General features: G+C 40.5%; 2 protein-coding genes across 2 annotated transcripts; both read left to right on the top strand.

The window, feature by feature from the left end:
* The first annotated feature begins 812 nt into the window (after positions 1–812).
* On the top strand, positions 813–3,312 carry LOC138929298 (uncharacterized). Its single transcript, XM_070288750.1, has 2 exons — positions 813–1,110; positions 1,283–3,312. The coding sequence occupies exons 1-2, from the start codon at positions 813–815 to the stop codon at positions 3,310–3,312; spliced, it is 2,328 nt and encodes a 775-aa protein (XP_070144851.1).
* Positions 3,313–3,839: 527 nt separating this feature from the next.
* On the top strand, positions 3,840–4,760 carry LOC138929297 (uncharacterized). The gene has a single exon (XM_070288749.1). The coding sequence runs from the start codon at positions 3,840–3,842 to the stop codon at positions 4,758–4,760; it is 921 nt and encodes a 306-aa protein (XP_070144850.1).
* Positions 4,761–21,000: the final 16,240 nt, after the last annotated feature.

The following is a 21,000-nucleotide window of genomic DNA, read 5'->3' as shown; positions in this document are numbered from 1 at the left end:
AATGGTGACTATGTTCAATGGCCCACATTTCGGGACCTTTTTTCCGCCATCTATGTATGCAATCCTCGGCTTTCAGAAGTCGAAAAACTGTTCCATCTTAATGCAAAGACGAGCGGCGAGGCCAAATCCATTGTGGCCTTATCTCCGTTGACCAATGATGGTTTTGAGTCAGCGTGGAGAAACTTGCAGAATCGGTTCGAGAACAAGAGGCTGCTGGTCAATAGCCAATTAAAGATCTTGTTTAATTTGCCTTCTGTTGCCCAGGAATGCGGAAAATCCTTGAAGCATTTAGAGAGCACAATCCAAGGTTGTTTAACGGCCCTACAATTAGCAAGAGTCGAGACCACGAATTGGGATTGCCTGCTTGTTTTCCTGTGCTCGTCCAAGTTGCCAAAACTAACTTTGGCTCTTTGGGAACAGTCCCTGCTAAGTAAGTCAGAGATTCCACTCTGGGCTGAATTCCAGGCTTTCTTAAAAGATCGTCATCGAACGCTTGAGGCGATTGAGGAGTTCAAGCCAAACGCAAGCGTTCAATCCAGGGCACTGAGGGCTGACAATAGCTCGCGGTCGATCCAGACCTTCGAAAACAGAGTTACGGTAAACCCGCAATCCTGCAAACTCTGCGCACAGGAGAACCATCCAGTCCGATTATGTCCTCTATTCTTACGCATGTCAGTCGCAGATCGAGAGAAACATGTAAAACAGCAGAAGTTGTGCTTAAACTGTTTCGCAAGAACGCATCTGCTCCGGGATTGCAACAGTACGCATAATTGCTGCATCGAAGCAGCCCTCTGCCAGTCCATTCAGTGGTTATGCCTGACCAACAGTCCCATCCATCCACAGCAACCCAGCAACAGATACAGTCCACTCCATCGACGAGTCAAGCGAATGTGCAAACGTTTCTTGCCGTTAACACGCAAGGGGTCCTACTGAGTACGGCATTGATAGAAGTTTGCCATTTGGGCATAAAATACTCAGCACGGGCACTCATTGACTCAGGTTCCGAGGCAACCTTCATCTCAGAACGGTTGTTCAACCTAATTAAGTTGCCGTATGAGTCCATTCAGGCCCAAGTTTCGGGGGTCAACCTTTCCGTTGCCGCTCAGCCTCGTAAGAGGTGTCAACTCATCATAGGTTCTTCCGTCAAGCCCCATATCCAGATTGAAACTTGTGCATACGTGTTACCCCAGTTAGCTGGTAATCTCCCATCCTACACTCTACCAGAGGCCTCATTAAAGGATCTTCCACCGTTGCAACTAGCAGATCCAAATTTCTTCCGAAGCTCGCAGATTGACGTGCTTATTGGTGCCGATATCCTGCCGATCGATCCTCCTAAGCGGCTCCCATTCCAATATTTGTGGAACACTCCTGGGTCAAGAGACCATATTCGGGTGGATTCTGTGCGGTCCGATTGCAGCGAGTCCCACAAGCAGAATCTGCTCCTTTTCAGCCCGATTAGCAGTCAAGGAATCCAAACTAGACTGCATCCTCACAAAATTTTGGGAGGTGGAGGATGTTCCAGTGAAGCTGGTTAAGGAATCCACCTCGGTTTGCGAGGAGAACTTTATCCGATCCACCAAAAGAAGTGAGGATGGAAGATATGTTGTTTCGTTGCCCTTTAAAGAGCCGGACAATATTAAGCTTGGACATTCCAGACCCATCGCACTAGCTCAGTACCTCCGAAACGAAATGCGATTAAATAAAGATCTTCCATTGAAGGAGCAGTACGACTCAGTCATTCGAGAGTACTTAGACTTAGGTCATATGCACCAAGTCTCCCCTGACGACTCTAGCAGTTTTTATCTGCCTCATCACGCTGTCTTCAAACCAGATAGCACCACGACGAAGGTTCGCGTCGTGTTCAATGCTTCCAATCCCTCATCAAACGGAAACAGCCTCAATGATATCCTTCATGCGGGGCCTGTACTACAGTCCGATCTGACTATTCAGATTCTAAAATGGCGTTTCTTTAAGTATGTTTTTAATGCGGACATCACAAAGATGTATCGGCAAATCCGGGTCAATCCTGATCACACGCGCTTTCAGAGAATCTTATTCCGCAACAAATACGGTGAGCTCTGTGACTATGAACTCGACACAGTTACCTTCGGCGTAAATTGTGCGCCCTTCCTGGCCATCAGAGTGCTTCAGCAGTTGGCTCAGGACATCCGAGGCCAATATCCTTTGGCCAGCGACATCATTTCGAACTTCATGTACGTGGACGATGTGCTCGCAGGGGCTCACACTCGGCAGTCGGCAGTTTTAGCCATTAAAGAGCTGCGGCTGGCTCTCGAGAGTGCCGGTTTTCCACTGCGCAAGTGGACCTCAAACGAAAGGAGACTTCTACAAGCGATTCCGAGGGAACATTTGGTCAGTGCAGACTTCCTTGAGCTGGAAGATGCCAGCACGGCGAAAACTCTTGGGATCCGTTGGCAAGCTACATCCGATAGTTTCTTTTTTGTTCCAATGGTGATCTCCCTGCAACCTGCCTACACCAAACGAGAGGTTTTGTCTCAAATAGCCAAACTGTTCGACCCGGCAGGGTGGTTATCGCCTTTCGTAATCCGAGCCAAGATTTTCATGCAGGAAATTTGGCTACGGGAGCTAGGCTGGGATCAGCCACTCCCCACCGACCTTGTGACCAAGTGGCAAGAGTTTTTGAAAGGGTATCCGACCCTGAGGGAAATTCGTATTCCGAGGTGGGTGCGTTTCCATCCTGCTGCCAAGGTGCAGTACCATGCGTTTTGCGATGCGTCACAGGACGCGTATGGGGCTGCTATTTTCGTCCGAGTCGAAACGGCTGACGGCTGTTGTGCCCATTTGCTGGCATCCAAGACCAGAGTGGCTCCCGTCAGGTCCATCTCCATACCCCGCCTGGAGTTGTGCGGAGCAGTGCTGCTCACTGAGCTAGCAGCATCAGTAATTTCCGAATTGCCTCCTAAAGCTTATGAGATTTTTTATTGGACAGACTCTACTATAGTTCTTGCATGGCTAGGCAAGCCAGCATGCACCTGGACGACATTCGTGGCCAACAGGGTCGCAAAGATCGAACAGCGCACCAACGAAAGCAAATGGGGCCATGTAGGATCCGAAGACAATCCAGCGGATCTGGCAAGCCGAGGCGTCTCGCCCCAAGAGCTTAAGGACAGCACACTTTGGTGGCACGGGCCGGCTTGGCTACCACTCAAGCAGGAGCAGTGGCCGAGTGAACCACTGGTTAATCCGGAAACCGAGATGGAGCAACGGCCTATTAAATGTCACAGTGCCACAGTGCCGTCAACAGTGGATATCCTAGAGCGTTTTTCAACGTGATCCGTTTTGCGAAAAGTTGCAAAAAGGAAGATATACCCCCATCGTCAGCACTCACTTCGGCGGAGTTGTCTGACGTGCAAGAGCGGTTAATCGTGTTCACTCAAAAGAATGAGTTTCCCGTCGAATATAAGGCTTTAAGTAACAAGCAGCAAATTCCAGCCTCAAGTACCATTTCTAACCTAAACCCCTTTCTTGACAGAAAGGGGGTCTTGAGAGCAAGCGGCCGTTTACAAGCATCTGACATGCTTAGTTATGATGAAAAACATCCTATCATCATCCCAGCGCGATGTAGATTCGCGAAACTACAAGCCCTGTTTACTCATCGCATATCCTTGCATGGGGGGAATCAGTTAATGGTGAGACTGATTCGGTCTAAATTCTGGATTTCTAAGCTTCAGAGATTGGTGAAACACACAATTCACTCGTGCCGAGTTTGTGTCATCCACAAGAAGAACCTGCAGAGGCAGTTGATGGGGGATTTGCCCCGGGCGAGATCCTCTTTCTCCAGGCCATTCACTCATACAGGCATGGATTTCGCGGGGCCATTTGACATCAAGAGTTATGTCGGTCGAGCCTGCAAAATCACAAAGGGATACGTCTGCGTTTTTGTTTGCTTTAGTACCAGGGCCATCCATCTCGAAGCGACGTCCGACTTGACGACAGAGAAATTTTTAGCTGCCTTCTCTCGTTTTTCTGCACGCCGTGGGTGTCCACAACATGTCTACTCTGACAACGGGAAAACGTTTGTCGGAGCCTCCACGTCCTTATCCAGAGACTTTATAGAGTCAACCAGAACACTGATCCTCTCCAAACACAGCCTTCAGAACTTGGCCTGGCATTTCAACCCTCCTGGTGCGCCTCACATGGGAGGGCTCTGGGAGGCGGGTGTGAAAAGCTTCAAGGCTCACTTCTACAAGTACACAGCAGCAGGGAAGTACACCTTCGAAGAACTGGCTAACCTCCTTGCGAAAATTGAGGCCTGTTTAAACTCCAGGCCTATTTCACCAATGTCCGAAGATCCCACCGACCTTGTGGCTCTTAGCCCCGGACATTTTCTAATTGGTGGACCACTTCTTGCGGTATCGGAGCCTCTGATTGAGGAGAATCCTATTTCCATCATCAATCGGTGGCGGAGGTTGAAGGCCCTGCATCAGCAGTTCTGTGTGCGTTGGAAGGAGGAATATCTGAAGGAGCTCCACAAAAGGAACAAATGGAAGTTCCCATCGCGAGATCTCCAAGCGGGAGACATGGTTGTGATCAAGGAGGAGAGCTTGCCAGCCAACGAATGGCGGCTTGGGCGTATCCAGCTGGTATGTCCGGGCGCCGACGGCAAGGTCAGAGTTGCAGACGTGCTTACAGCACGGGGCGTCATCCGACGGCCAGTGGCGAAAATGATTCGCCTCCCAATGGACGGCCCCATTGACCATAGTGACTCCTCAATAGATTAGTCCTTCCAATTGACATGTACTAGTCCTAAGTTGTGTCATCCAACGTCGTCGTTCCGTCCACGTGTCTGTTCATCCTCATCCATAACACTTCATTTTTCATATTTATCCATCTCTTTTTTAATTTAGATCCGTGTATACAATGGCTCCAACGACCGACCAAAATCCTCGTCGCTCATCCGGGAGCAATGTATACCGATGTCGAGTCTGCAGGGGAGTCCACGCTCTGAGGGTTTGCCAACGGTTTCTCCAACTGCCGGCTGTGAAGCGGCTCCGCGCGGTACTCATTAACAAGTACTGCCCAAACTGTCTGGCACACGAGCATTCCGGTCGGTCGTGCCGCAGTACAGCGAGGTGTCATATATGCAATGAGGCTCATCACACGCTGCTACACATCCACACTGGGCAGCCTCGCTCTTCGCGACCCCGGCAAAGGCGCAACCCACCCTCGGATTCTCGGCCTCAGCGTCAGTCACAGCAGCGCCAGCAGGCGCCTATATCCGGATCTCGGCGGCCCGCCACGCCAATGGATATGTCTCCATCCCGCAGCCGGTCGTGCACGCCTATCCTGGCGCGCACAAGTGTTAGCATCCTCCCGACCGCGTCCGTGCTAATCGGATCCGACCAAAAGCGGTTTGATGTCCGAGCCTTGGTGGATCCGTGCTGTCCTGTGAGTCGCATCCACATCTCCCTGGTTAAAGCCCTTAATCTGGCCATCACGGGCATTGGCGACCAACGGATGTGCGCCACCGAGATGCGCTCCAAGGCCTCCAAGATGAGCAAGCAGCTTCTGATGCTGGTGGACGAGCAGATGCAGACACGAACGGTTGTGTCGGTTGTGCTGGGAGCGGACGTTTACGCTGACCTGATGCTGCCGGGTATCCTCCCGGGTAAGGACGGCTTGCCGATGGCACAAAATACGACGCTGGGATGGATCCTTTCCGGACGATGCTCCCTCTCGTAGCTCGCAAGCATTCCTCTTGCGCGGGGGGGGAGAATGTTCAAGCTGAACAAGGGGCAATGTCGCCAGGGGAGCATCTCTTTGTGCCTGTCGCCATGTTAGTTGTACTTCTCTTTTACGACTCTGAAAATAAATTCCAAAGAAGACGGATCGTTTGTCCTCCTCATCATCATCCAAGAACTCTGCCAGCTTTTATTGGGAAATTTCTGGAATTGTACTTGCCACGGCCCCCGACATCTTCAATTATAAATACAAATTCTGAAGTGGATACAGACATTATTAGCTGAGTATGCAAATGTATTAGACGTGTAAAAACTAATATAAATATAAATTCTGAAGTGGATATATGCATTATTATCTGAGTTGTGAACTTTTTGTTTACAAATTTACAATTGAGTATGCAAATGTATAAGCCGTGTAAAAACTAATATAAGTACAAATTATGACGTGGATACATGCATTATTAGCTGAGTTGTGAACTTTTTGTTTACAAATTTACAATTGAGTATGCAAATGTATTAGCCGTGTATAAACTAACATAAATACAAATTCTGAAGTGGATTCAGGCATCATTAGCTGAGTTGTGAACTTTTTGTTTTCAAATTTACAATTGAGTATGCAAATGTATTAGCCGTGTAAAAACTATTATAAATACAAATTCTGAAGTGGATACAGACATTATTAGCTGAGTATGCAAATGTATTAGACGTGTAAAAACTAATATAAATACAAATTCTGAAGTGGGTACAGACATTATTAGCTGAGCAATGAACTTTTTGTTTACAAATTTACAATTGAGTATGCAAATGTATTAGCCATGTAAAAACTAATATAAATACAAATTTTGAGGTGGATAGATGCATTATTATCTGAGTTGTGAACTTTTTGTTTACAAATTTACAATTGAGTATGCAAATGTATTAGCCGTGTATAAACTAACATAAATACAAATTCTGAAGTGGATTCAGGCATCATTAGCTGAGTTGTGAACTTTTTGTTTTCAAATTTACAATTGAGTATGCAAATGTATAAGCCGTGTAAAAACTAATATAATTACAAATTCTGCCATGGATACATGCATTATTAGCTGAGTTATGAACTTTTTGTTTACAAATTTACAATTGAGTATGCAAATGTATTAGCCGTGTATAAACTAATATAAATACAAATTCTGAAGTGGATTCAGGCATCATTAGCTGAGTTGTGAACTTTTTGTTTTCAAATTTACAATTGAGTATGCAAATGTATTAGCCGTGTAAAAACTATTATAAATACAAATTCTGAAGTGGATACAGACATTATTAGCTGAGTATGCAAATGTATAAGCCGTGTAAAAACTAATATAATTACAAATTCTGCCATGGATACATGCATTATTAGCTGAGTTATGAACTTTTTGTTTACAAATTTACAATTGAGTATGCAAATGTATTAGCCGTGTATAAACTAATATAAATACAAATTCTGAAGTGGATTCAGGCATCATTAGCTGAGATGTGAACTTTTTGTTTTCAAATTTACAATTGAGTATGCAAATGTATAAGCCGTGTAAAAACTAATATAAGTACAAATTATGACGTGGATACATGCATTATTAGCTGAGTTGTGAACTTTTTGTTTACAAATTTACAATTGAGTATGCAAATGTATTAGCCTTCTAAAAACTAATATAATTACAAATTCTGCCGTGGATACATGCATTATTAGCTGAGTTATGAACTTTTTGTTTACAAATTTACAATTGAGTATGCAAATGTATTAGCCGTGTATAAACTAATATAAATACAAATTCTGAAGTGGATTCAGGCATCATTAGCTGAGTTGTGAACTTTTTGTTTTCAAATTTACAATTGAGTATGCAAATGTATTAGCCGTGTAAAAACTAATATAAATATAAATTCTGAAGTGGATTCAGGCATTATTAGCTGAGTTGTGAACTTTTTATTTACAATTGAGTATGCAAATGTATTAGCCTTGTAAAAACTAATATAAGTACATATTCTGCCGTGGATACATGCATTATTAGCTGAGTTGTGAACTTTTTGTTTACAAATTTACAATTGAGTATGCAAATGTATTAGCCGTGTATAAACTAATATAAATACAAATTCTGAAGTGGATTCAGGCATCATTAGCTGAGTTGTGAACTTTTTGTTTTCAAATTTACAATTGAGTATGCAAATGTATTAGCCGTGTAAAAACTATTATAAATACAAATTCTGAAGTGGATACAGACATTATTAGCTGAGTATGCAAATGTATTAGACGTGTAAAAACTAATATAAATATAAATTCTGAAGTGGATTTATGCATTATTATCTGAGTTGTGAACTTTTTGTTTACAAATTTACAATTGAGTATGCAAATGTATAAGCCGTGTAAAAACTAATATAAGTACAAATTATGACGTGGATACATGCATTATTAGCTGAGTTGTGAACTTTTTGTTTACAAATTTACAATTGAGTATGCAAATGTATTAGCCTTCTAAAAACTAATATAATTACAAATTCTGCCGTGGATACATGCATTATTAGCTGAGTTATGAACTTTTTGTTTACAAATTTACAATTGAGTATGCAAATGTATTAGCCGTGTATAAACTAATATAAATACAAATTCTGAAGTGGATTCAGGCATCATTAGCTGAGTTGTGAACTTTTTGTTTTCAAATTTACAATTGAGTATGCAAATGTATTAGCCGTGTAAAAACTAATATAAATATAAATTCTGAAGTGGATTCAGGCATTATTAGCTGAGTTGTGAACTTTTTATTTACAATTGAGTATGCAAATGTATTAGCCTTGTAAAAACTAATATAAGTACATATTCTGCCGTGGATACATGCATTATTAGCTGAGTTGTGAACTTTTTGTTTACAAATTTACAATTGAGTATGCAAATGTATTAGCCATGTAAAATCTAATATAATTACAAATTCTGAAGTGGATATATGCACTACTATCTGAGTTGTGAACTTTTTGTTTAAAATTTTACAATTGAGCATGCAAATGTATTAGCCGTGTAAAAACTAATATAAATACAAATTCTGAAGTGAATGCATTATTAGCTGAGTTGTGAACTTTTTGTTTACAAATTTACAATTGAGTATGCAAATGTATAAGCCGTGTATAAAGTAATATAAATTCAAATTCTGAAGTGGATACAGACATTATTAGCTGAGTATGCAAATGTATTAGCCTTCTAAAAACTAATATAAGTACAAATGCTGCCGTGGATACATGCTTTATTGGCGGAGTTGTGAAATTTTTGTTTACAAATTTACAATTGAGTATGCAAATGTATAAGCCGTGTAAAAACTAATATAAATATAAATTCTGAAGTGGATTCAGGCATTATTAGCTGAGTTGTGAACTTTTTATTTACAATTGAGTATGCAAATGTATAAGCCGTGTACAATTGAATATGCAAATGTATAAGCCGTGTAAAAACTAATATAAGTACAAATTATGACGTGGATACATTCATTATTAGCTGAGTTGTGAACTTTTTGTTTACAAATTTACAATTGAGTATGCAAATGTATTAGCCGTGTATAAACTGATATAAATTCAAATTCTGAAGTGGATACAGACATTATTAGCTGAGTATGCAAATGTATTAGCCTTCTAAAAACTAATATAAGTACAAATGCTGACGTGGATGCATGCATTATTAGCGGAGTTGTGAAATTTTTGTTTACAAATGTACAATTGAGTATGCAAATGTATAAGCCGTGTAAAAACTAATATAAATATAAATTCTGAAGTGGATTCAGGCATTATAAGCTGAGTTGTGAACTTTTTATTTACAATTGAGTATGCAAATGTATAAGCCGTGTACAATTGAGTATGCAAATGTATAAGCCGTGTAAAAACTAATATAAGTACAAATTATGACGTGGATACATTCATTATTAGCTGAGTTGTGAACTTTTTGTTTACAAATTTACAATTGAGTATGCAAATGTATTAGCCTTCTAAAAACTAATATAAGTACAAATGCTGCCGTGGATACATGCATTATTAGCGGAGTTGTGAACTTTTTGTTTACAAATTTACAATTGAGTATGCAAATGTATAAGCCGTGTAAAAACTAATATAAGTACAAATTATGACGTGGATACATGCATTATTAGCTGAGTTGTGAACTTTTTGTTTACAAATTTACAATTGAGTATGCAAATGTATTAGCCTTCTAAAAACTAATATAAGTACAAATGCTGCCATGGATACATGCATTATTAGCGGAGTTGTGAACTTTTTGTTTACAAATTTACAATTGAGTATGCAAATGTATAAGCCGTGTAAAAACTAATATAAGTACAAATTATGACGTGGATACATGCATTATTATCTGAGTTGTGAACTTTTTGTTTACAAATTTACAATTGAGTATTGTAATGGTTGCCTACACTGAAGAAAAATTGATCACAACTATCTACAGTGTAAGTTAACTAAATCAGGCAGCAGTGTTACAGCGGAACGGGACCCTCTTGTTGCTTCTAGCTCTTCCGGGATGGGGGGGTTATTGCTGTTACTGCTTCCGACATTACACGAAGAATTATTTATAGAGTCCCTATCTGAAACTAATAAGCCATCTGATCATGGCTGAAATATTCAGGCTAACTGCCTACAAAAGAAAATCAGAGAAAATCTCCAACTCACAGGACGACAATAATGAGGAAAAGGGAATATGTCTAGCACCAGGATCTGTTCGTGGCGTCTTAGCTGTTGTTTGACACACACGGAGTCGCTACCCACCCTACCAATGCCTTTGTACTTTAAGTGTTAGCAAAGACCCCATATTGTAGCTGATCAAAACATTTAAATCCCCAGGTCACGAGATGATTGCATCTACTCCATCATGATATTACTGATTCGATATGACATACTGCATTATTTATTTAAATAATTTCAATAGAAAAGTAACTTAAAGAAATTCTGGTTACTGACATAATAATTTCGAATGTTCGTTTTAATTAATTTGCTTCTTTTCATTTTTTAATTTAAAACAATTCAGTTGCGGTTCATTTATGCTTTCATTGTGACTACAAATGTTTTTAAACGAGGACTTAATGATTAGTTTCTAATTTATTTGTATTGTATTTACATATTTTCTGATAAAGTTAGCGAAAAGCAGAATAAAACTACGCGTTCCTAATCATAATTCAAATATTTCATCTTCATAATTACGTTGGTGCTGGTAGCAATAGAGATCTGCAATGCATACACTAGCCAAGAATATAGCAAAACAAACGCATACCGAGAATTAAGATTTGGTAATGATCATTATATACTCAATAAGAGCGCGGCTAGAGGAGCATTTATACGCAATTAGAAGTGTCCAGAATCTGGCAGCCCAAAACAAAGCAAACAGAAAAGAATAACGAACAGAGCTTACGGCTCTTCACGGTAGCCGCGGTGGTTTTGGCTGATCATATCATGTCACATTAAATTGGTCTTTATATATATATATCCATTTTGGATCACTTACCCCATCCGATCCTCGTTGAAGGCCTTCACGATGACGTGGATGACGAGCTGTTAGCGTGTGTTTAAAGGATTGTTAATTTAATGCAACATAAATGATTCGTTTGATCGACCCTGCTTATCGCGTTCTTTATGTCTGGTTGTGCGGGTTTTTAGGGCACATGAACCTAGGTCAAGTTTACGCAATCGCGTTCGCTTAGCTAGCGCATGCACTCTAGATACATACTACAGTTTTCCGAGGCTCAAACGAGCCAGATGCGACCGAAATCTGATTAAAAAATCCGAAACTTTTACAGTTGCATAAAACCTAACTAAATCTGCACTCCGGATCTAATGCCGGTTTTGTTTATTTCTGGAGGAGTTTACTCCGATCCTACGCCTTCGTCACGCGCTGGCCGAAAATTGTGGTCCCTGGCCACAACGTTTGTCGTCTCCCTTCCTCTGCCGCAGCTGGCGAAGCGCGGAAAGGAAAAATAAGTAATCCCACGCCGATGACGTAATCGGGGCTCCTGGCCACCGAGCAGATTCGCGGGCAGGGTCGCAAAGGTTTTCGCTTCACCCTTGGCAATATTCCGCTTGCCCTTATAGGAAGGTTCAACTAGAAAAACAACCGTGGTTACGGAGAGAGCTTTCAGTCATATAAGAAAACTATTTACCGACGGAGGATGATGCAGAGTAAACTGCGGTACGCTTGAGCGTGGAGCTCCAGAAGGTTCCTTCGCCTGTATGTAGGCGGGCAAGCCGAGAAGGCACGGGGTATTTCGCTGTCTCTATATGAAACCAATATTAATGCAAGTGCAAATGGCTTGAAGTCTCAAAATAATTACCCAAAACCGGTGCGCGACACTGGCGGATGGTTAACTGGTCGGATGCAACGGCCGATGCCTTGTATTAAATTGGCAAAAGGGACACGTGGCACTTGTGTATTAATTTCGCTCACAGATCGACACTTCTGTAGCGTTCGGCGTTGCAGCGAAAAAAGGAAGAAGGCGGATGTTTTGATCGTGTCGGAGATGAGGCTTAATCGATAAATTCGGACTGTCACCTGTCAATTTCGCACAGCTGATTGTGATCGACTAGGGCTGGAGAATACGATAAGGCGCGTATGTCAAATCTTTTGAATTTTACAACGTTAACCTTTTTGTCCAATGCTGCCCATTACAACCACAGATAATCTGGCAAGTAATCGCAGACACGATTAGCTGGAATCAGCTTCGTATATCCTTTGCGTGGTAGGTTCCTATCTCCTTTCCTGCTAACGTTTCCAATAGATAAAACGAACTACCTAATTTCTTCTTAATTCGACACTTAGAAAATTGGTGTCCTAACTTCTTATTGTAATTCTGACTAAAATTACTTAAATGAAAGTTTCGCTTAAAGACTTCTTGACCTTCTTTAAATACAATATGATTAGCTCTTAAATTGTATTGTTTCACATTAGTTTCATATGCTTTACGACTATTCTTTTTGATTTCTTCGCGAATTAAAGCTAATTGGTCTACTCTATCCAATCGAGTCGATTCTTCTAATAACGATAATTGTTTCAATAGCTTATAATCAGATCCATGATTAATCATATTAAAGCCAAAGAGAGCTTTATAAGGAGAACAACCTAAAGACTGATGTAATGCAGATCGAAGAGCAGACGAGATACCTGTCAAATTTACATCCCATTCTGTTTGATCTTCTTGAAGATATGATCGTATAGCTGCCAATAAAGAACGATTGACTCTTTCGGCCGCATTACTTTGCGGTGAATAAAGAGCTGTACAAATATGACGAATACCCCATTTGGTTATCATGGCCTCGAATTCTTTTGCCTTAAACTGGGATCCATTATCACTAATTATTGTCTCTGGTACTCCAAACTCACAAAAAATTCGCTCGCACAAAAAGTTATTAATGGCGGCCGTAGTGAACTTTTTAAGCGGACAGAGCCAATGATATCGGCTAAAATGGTCAAGTACAATCAGCAATCCAGTATAACCTCTTTTACTACGAGGATAAGGTCCGAGTATATCAACGTACAATCGTTGAAAGGGTCTGATTGATACACTCTGCTCACCCATGGGTGGTCGTAATATTTTATTTGGTGCTTTTGTCTGTTTACACATTGCACACTCATTTACATAATTTCGAACCTCTTTTGACAATCCTGGCCAAAAAAGATTACGTCGTAGTCTCTCAATAGTTTTGTGTATCCCTCCATGGGCTGACACGACACTATCATGAGCCTGCCAAATTGCAGCACTTCGCAGCTTTTCAGGAACCCAGAGCTTCCAACTATCCGCTTCCTGTTCTGTATTTCCCGATGGATGGTCCGTCCGTATGTAAACGAATTTCCCATGGACTCGTAAATCCGGAAACTTATCAACATTCTGTTCTACTCGCTTTCGAAGTTCTTCATAACTTTGTTCCGTAAAAGCATCAGAATATAAATCGATTTCGGGTCCAACAAACTCTAAACTCTCAATGTGTTCCTCACAAATCCTCGATAAGGCATCTGGTACGATATGATCCTTACCTTTTCTATGAGATATGGTGAATTTAAATCCTTGTAACCGAAAAATCCATCTGGCAAGACGACCTGATACATTTTGTTGTCTCATCAGCCATAGCAGACTGGAATGATCAGTTACCACCTCAAATTCTTGCAACTCTAAATAGCAACGGAATTTTTCTATTGACAATATTACAGCCAAGCATTCACGCTCTGTAACACTATAATTACGCTGTGACTTGGAAAGTTTCTTTGACATAAAAGCTATAGGCCTTTCATCTCCTGCTTCAGATAATTGTACTAAGACTGCTCCAATGCCAAAGTCGCTAGCATCGCAGTGAAGAAAGAATTTCTGCGAAAAGTCAGGATTATGTAGTACAGGAGCAGAGGTAAGTTTCTGTTTTAACGCATTCATCGCTTCCTGAGCTTCAGCAGACCATTTAAACGTCTTACTTTTTGACAACAGTTCGGTGATGGGAAAAGTTAATTCAGCAAAATTTGAAATAAAACGACGATACCAACCACATACACCTAAAAATCCTCTGACTTGTTTGATATTACGAGGTGGAGGCCAGTTCAGGATACAGGAGATCTTGGCTGGGTCTGTGGAGATACCTCCTTCGCCAATAATGTATCCCAAATAATTAACTTTGGTCACACAGAAATGACTCTTGCTGACATTCAGCGTTAAGTTTGCCTTACGGAATTGCTCTGCAATTCGAATCAGGACAGACAAATGAGATTCAAAGTCTTCGGTCACTATGCATAAATCGTCTAAATATCCAAACACACAGTGACGGAGATCTGTAGGAATTAGATCGTCCATTAGTCGACACATAGTTGATGGAGCGTTACATAAGCCGAATGGCATTACAACAAATTGAAAGAGAGCTCGACCTGGCACTGTGAAAGCCGTGAGTGGTTTTGCTTCATCCGTTAACTGAATCTGCCAATAGGCATCCTTTAGATCCAATTTACTAATAATATTAGCCTTTGGTAAGCGAGAGAAGATCCCATCAATGCTTTGTAAGGGGTACGCATCTTTTTTCGTTGCTTCGTTTAATTTCCGCGCATCTAAACAAAGTCGGACTTTATTTGGCTTAATTACCATACGAATTGGTGAGCTCCAAGAGCTGTTAGAGGGTTCTATTACCCCAAGCTCTAGCATCCGATCGATTTCCGCATAAAGGACTTTTTCGACGGCTGGACTGACAGGGTAGTGTCTCTGTTTCACAGGCGTGGCCAAACCCACGTCAATGTGATGCTTTAGTAAGGAAGTACGCCCTAAGCCTTGTTTCGTAAAATTTGGAAACAATTCCTTCACCGCTTCTAACTTTTGTAGTTGCCTCTCGTTGAGCGGATAGGAATCCTGGACAATTTGAGTTACTGAAGGGCTCTCGATTGCACCAACTATACTCGGCGCTAATGCAAAAGTTCTCCAGAAATCAATTCCTAATATAAGTCTCTGAGCTATGGTTGGAATAATGTATAATTCCATTACATTTTCATTATCTTTATATTTCATTTTAACTTTCAAAATTCCTAAAACCTTATGGGCCTTGGCATCCGCAGTTTTAACTTGCGATACGATGGCTTTATATCCGGGAAAACAACTGAAATCCTGCAAAGCTAAATCTGCTCCTATACAGCTAACATTTGCTCCTGTATCAAGCAAACCCCATTCTGTAAAATTCAGAAAGGAAACATTTGCATAACTTCGTCTGTCTGAGATGTTTTGAAAAATGGTCGATACTACATTACGTTGCTTACTTTTTAAATTGCTATAATAATTTTTCAATCGTTTTGTATTCCGTTTTCGTGGCTTTGTTTTTTCATTAAAGATTCTATCTCGTACTAAATAATAATTTCAAAGCCTGTCTTCATACGGCCGAAATGCTGTTTTCAAATCCACTGACTCTTGCGTGGTATTTGACTTATCTAATATTTTGGATTGAAGATCAACTATTTTCATTTTTGTCTCATCCTCCAACCTTTGACCTAAGGAGTTGTCTAAGTCTTTGTCTACGTCTGGGTATGAAGCTATGAGTGGGACTGGGACATCCGATTGTTCTGGGATGCCCCCGCCTTTCGGTTTTCCGAACGATTCTTACAGTTCAGACAATTGGGTTTATAGACTTCCGGCTTGCCACATCCGTAGCAAAATATGCGACGTTCTGCTAAACAATCCTCAAATATATGACCCGCCTTGGTACAGTTCCAGCAAATAATTTTCGAGGGCGCTCTCAAAGCCGAAATATCCTTGTCTAGTTCATCGATCTCTGTCTCTGTCTTTGAGTCTTCATCGACAGCATAAACTCGGTAGTTGGTCTCTTTGGGTTTTGCTTGAGTACGGATTGTTTTGGCAGCATCCTGCAGAAACCTTTCTCTCTTTTGGACCAACTTTCGTAAGTGTTCCATAGAATAGATATCTTCAAAAAGCAACCTATCTTTCATATCCGTGAGCAAATTTCCTTGAACTAATTCAATTAATTCGTTTTCTTCAAAATGCACTGACAATTTATCCATTAGTTTGCAAATGGATTCGTAAAAGGTATCAAACAATTCGCCAGGTTTTTGTTTACGAGCACGAATTTGTTCGCGTAGCTCGGTCATAGATCGACTTTCTTTATATTGGGCACGCAGCGCGGTTGCAAACTGTTGCCAGTTCAGGTTCTCGGTTTGTTTATGCATTCGCCAAAACCAAGAACTAGCCTTGCCTACTAACAGCTGATGCACATTTCGAACAAGCGAATCAAAATCATTATTAAGATGTTCTCGCGTTAATACTTGTACTCGATATAAAAATTCTTCCACCGACAAACCCTCAGATGTCCCTTCGAAACGCACACCCCACTTCTGAATAATATCTGCGACCTTATTCGTTGCTAGAATGGATGAATTATGAGAAATGAGACTTTGGTTAACCGTGGGTGTTCTTTCTTGTTGTCGATTTTCCTGATTGTTTCTCACTGTTAATGTTTGCATCATTTGCCTTACAGTTTCTCGAACTAAAACTTCAATGTCCGGTTGCGACCAATTATCTTCGTTTAGATTATCGTCACTCCGATTAAATCGTCTAGGCAGTCTGCCTCTTCGTGCACCTCTTCGTATTGCACCTCCTCTCTCCATATTAGTGTTATTACCCCTTGCACCTCTATTACTATCGACAGCTGCCACATTAGGTATTAACTCTGGTTGCTGCGAAAAAACTTCTGCCTCTGTTGGGGGATTTTCTACAAGTTCTAATTGTCTAGCCACTGAACGAGTATTTGGACGTTTATTCGCAGTAGTTCCTGGTGGATCGTTTCTCAGCTCTGGAGAGAAATTTCCAATAACTACTTTAACATCCTTCAACAGAACTTTTGTAAAACAAGAAGGACATTCATTCTCCTTATCCGGATGAAACTTACTCTCAACACAAGATTTATGGAATACATGCTTACAAGGTGTCATCGCACAAGGCTGTGTATCCACCATTGGCTCTTCGCACAATAAACAAACATCTTGGTTAGCCATTGGAGCGAACGTTTTATCAGGAGTATGATGAAGTGGCATAATGTTTTTGGTTAGGTTCTACAAATTTGTGTTTATTTTGTAATAATCTCTCGTTATATTTTATTTATCTCGTTTTGACCTATCTTTGGGGATATGACTGATCTGATCGTAGTTAACCTGGTTCCGACATAATTTATTTTGGTATTTTTATTTGTTTATTTATTTTTTTTTTAATATATGTTCGGGCTATTTCCTCTAATTGGAATGATACTTGATTTTCAGATATTTACTAATCGCAACTAACGGACATATGTACACTTACGCATACCCTATGTATTCCAGTCAATCCAACTTTGCAAACAACTAACCGATAAACCATTTTCTCACTCCTCTGATGATAGAAACTGAAGCTACTCTACAGCTCAAAAACCGATAGCTATACTTCGGTCGTCAGAGTTCACACTTGCAAACCTACGATATCCAGAAAGTATAAACTATAGTTATAATATGCACTGCAGACCACTCTCAATAATTTATCATTCGAAAACAAACGAGCTATCTATCTAGGGAGTTCGGTTGCTTTACTTTTATTGGTCGATCTTACTCAGCGCACGCAAATAATTCGATATCCGAAAAAAAAATAAAGTACCTCCTAGACATTTGGGCTTAAATAACTGAAATCTCTCGTTATGTAGAATTCAATTATCGCGGCCCCACGTTTGGGCGCCAAATACTTATGTAATGGTTGCCTACACTGAAGAAAAATTGATCACAACTATCTACAGTGTAAGTTAACTAAATCAGGCAGCAGTGTTACAGCGGAACGGGACCCTCTTGTTGCTTCTAGCTCTTCCGGGATGGGGGGGTTATTGCTGTTACTGCTTCCGACATTACACGAAGAATTATTTATAGAGTCCCTATCTGAAACTAATAAGCCATCTGATCATGGCTGAAATATTCAGGCTAACTGCCTACAAAAGAAAATCAGAGAAAATCTCCAACTCACAGGACGACAATAATGAGGAAAAGGGAATATGTCTAGCACCAGGATCTGTTCGTGGCGTCTTAGCTGTTGTTTGACACACACGGAGTCGCTATCCACCCTACCAATGCCTTTGTACTTTAAGTGTTAGCAAAGACCCCATATTGTAGCTGATCAAAACATTTAAATCCCCAGGTCACGAGATGATTGCATCTACTCCATCATGATATTACTGATTCGATATGACATACTGCATTATTTATTTAAATAATTTCAATAGAAAAGTAACTTAAAGAAATTCTGGTTACTGACATAATAATTTCGAATGTTCGTTTTAATTAATTTGCTTCTTTTCATTTTTTAATTTAAAACAATTCAGTTGCGATTCATTTATGCTTTCATTGTGACTACAAATGTTTTTAAACGAGGACTTAATGATTAGTTTCTAATTTATTTGTATTGTATTTACATATTTTCTGATAAAGTTAGCGAAAAGCAGAATAAAACTACGCGTTCCTAATCATAATTCAAATATTTCATCATCATAATTACGTTGGTGCTGGTAGCAATAGAGATCTGCAATGCATACACTAGCCAAGAATATAGCAAAACAAACGCATACCGAGAATTAAGATTTGGTAATGATCATTATATACTCAATAAGAGCGCGGCTAGAGGAGCATTTATACGCAATTAGAAGTGTCCAGAATCTGGCAGCCCAAAACAAAGCAAACAGAAAAGAATAACGAACAGAGCTTACGGCTCTTCACGGTAGCCGCGGTGGTTTTGGCTGATCATATCATGTCACATTAAATTGGTCTTTATATATATATATCCATTTTGGATCACTTACCCCATCCGATCCTCGTTGAAGGCCTTCACGATGACGTGGATGACGAGCTGTTAGCGTGTGTTTAAAGGATTGTTAATTTAATGCAACATAAATGATTCGTTTGATCGACCCTGCTTATCGCGTTCTTTATGTCTGGTTGTGCGGGTTTTTAGGGCACATGAACCTAGGTCAAGTTTACGCAATCGCGTTCGCTTAGCTAGCGCATGCACTCTAGATACATACTACAGTTTTCCGAGGCTCAAACGAGCCAGATGCGACCGAAATCTGATTAAAAAATCCGAAACTTTTACAGTTGCATAAAACCTAACTAAATCTGCACTCCGGATCTAATGCCGGTTTTGTTTATTTCTGGAGGAGTTTACTCCGATCCTACGCCTTCGTCACGCGCTGGCCGAAAATTGTGGTCCCTGGCCACAACGTTTGTCGTCTCCCTTCCTCTGCCGCAGCTGGCGAAGCGCGGAAAGGAAAAATAAGTAATCCCACGCCGATGACGTAATCGGGGCTCCTGGCCACCGAGCAGATTCGCGGGCAGGGTCGCAAAGGTTTTCGCTTCACCCTTGGCAATATTCCGCTTGCCCTTATAGGAAGGTTCGACTAGAAAAACAACCGTGGTTACGGAGAGAGCTTTCAGTCATATAAGAAAACTATTTACCGACAGAGGATGATGCAGAGTAAACTGCGGTACGCTTGAGCGTGGAGCTCCAGGAGGTTCCTTCGCCTGTATGTAGGCGTGCAAGCCGAGAAGGCACGCGGTATTTCGCTGTCTCTATATGAAACCAATATTAATGCAAGTGCAAATGGCTTGAAGTCTCAAAATAATTACCCAAAACCGGTGCGCGACACTGGCGGATGGTTAACTGGTCGGATGCAACGGCCGATGCCTTGTATTAAATTGGCAAAAGGGACACGTGGCACTTGTGTATTAATTTCGCTCACAGATCGACACTTCTGTAGCGTTCGGCGTTGCAGCGAAAAAAGGAAGAAGGCGGATGTTTTGATCGTGTCGGAGATGAGGCTTAATCGATAAATTCGGACTGTCACCTGTCAATTTCGCACAGCTGATTGTGATCGACTAGGGCTGGAGAATACGATAAGGCGCGTATGTCAAATCTTTTGAATTTTACAACGTTAACCTTTTTGTCCAATGCTGCCCATTACAGTATGCAAATGTATTAGCCTTCTAAAAACTAATATAAGTACAAATGCTGCCGTGGATACATGCATTATTAGCGGAGTTGTGAACTTTTTGTTTACAAATTTACAATTGAGTATGCAAATGTATAAGCCGTGTAAAAACTAATATAAATATAAATTCTGAAGTGGATTCAGGCATTATTAGCTGAGTTGTGAACTTTTTATTTACAATTGAGTATGCAAATGTATAAGCCGTGTAAAAACTAATATAAGTACATATTCTGCCGTGGATACATGCATTATTAGCTGAGTTGTGAACTTTTTGTTTACAAATTTACAATTGAGTATGCAAATGTATTAGCCATGTAAAATCTAATATAATTACAAATTCTGAAGTGGATATATGCACTACTATCTGAGTTGTGAACTTTTTGTTTAAAATTTTACAATTGAGCATGCAAATGTATTAGCCGTGTAAAAACTAATATAAATACAAATTCTGAAGTGAATGCATTATTAGCTGAGTTGTGAATTTTTTGTTTACAAATTTACAATTGAGTATGCAAATGTATATGCCGTGTAAAAACTAATATAAGTACAAATTCTGCCGTTGATACATGCATTATTAGCTTAGTTGTGAACTTTTTGTTTACAAATTTACAATTGAGTATGCAAATGTATTGGAATTGTAAGAATTAATTTAAATGAAAATTCTGCCGTAGATTTATGCATTATTAGCAGAGATGTGAACTTTTTGTTTACAAATTTACAATTGAGTATGCAAATGTATTAGCCGTGTAAAAACTAATATAAATACAAATTCTGA

This window comes from Drosophila kikkawai, unplaced genomic scaffold, assembly GCF_030179895.1.
Source record: "Drosophila kikkawai strain 14028-0561.14 unplaced genomic scaffold, DkikHiC1v2 scaffold_115, whole genome shotgun sequence".
Lineage (NCBI taxonomy): Eukaryota > Metazoa > Arthropoda > Insecta > Diptera > Drosophilidae > Drosophila > Drosophila kikkawai.
Note: the sequence above shows the minus strand (reverse complement) of the source record. Positions and strands in the feature narration are given on the sequence as shown.

Excerpts from the sequence above, each read along its gene's own strand:
- LOC138929298 (XM_070288750.1), top strand. The coding sequence starts at position 813 with ATGCCTGACCAACAGTCCCATCCATCCACAGCAACCCAGCAACAGATA. Across the intron at positions 1,111-1,282 it reads TTCCGTTGCCGCTCAGCCTC|CTCGCAGATTGACGTGCTTA; the intron begins GTAAGAGGTGTC and ends TTTCTTCCGAAG.
- LOC138929297 (XM_070288749.1), top strand. The coding sequence starts at position 3,840 with ATGGATTTCGCGGGGCCATTTGACATCAAGAGTTATGTCGGTCGAGCC.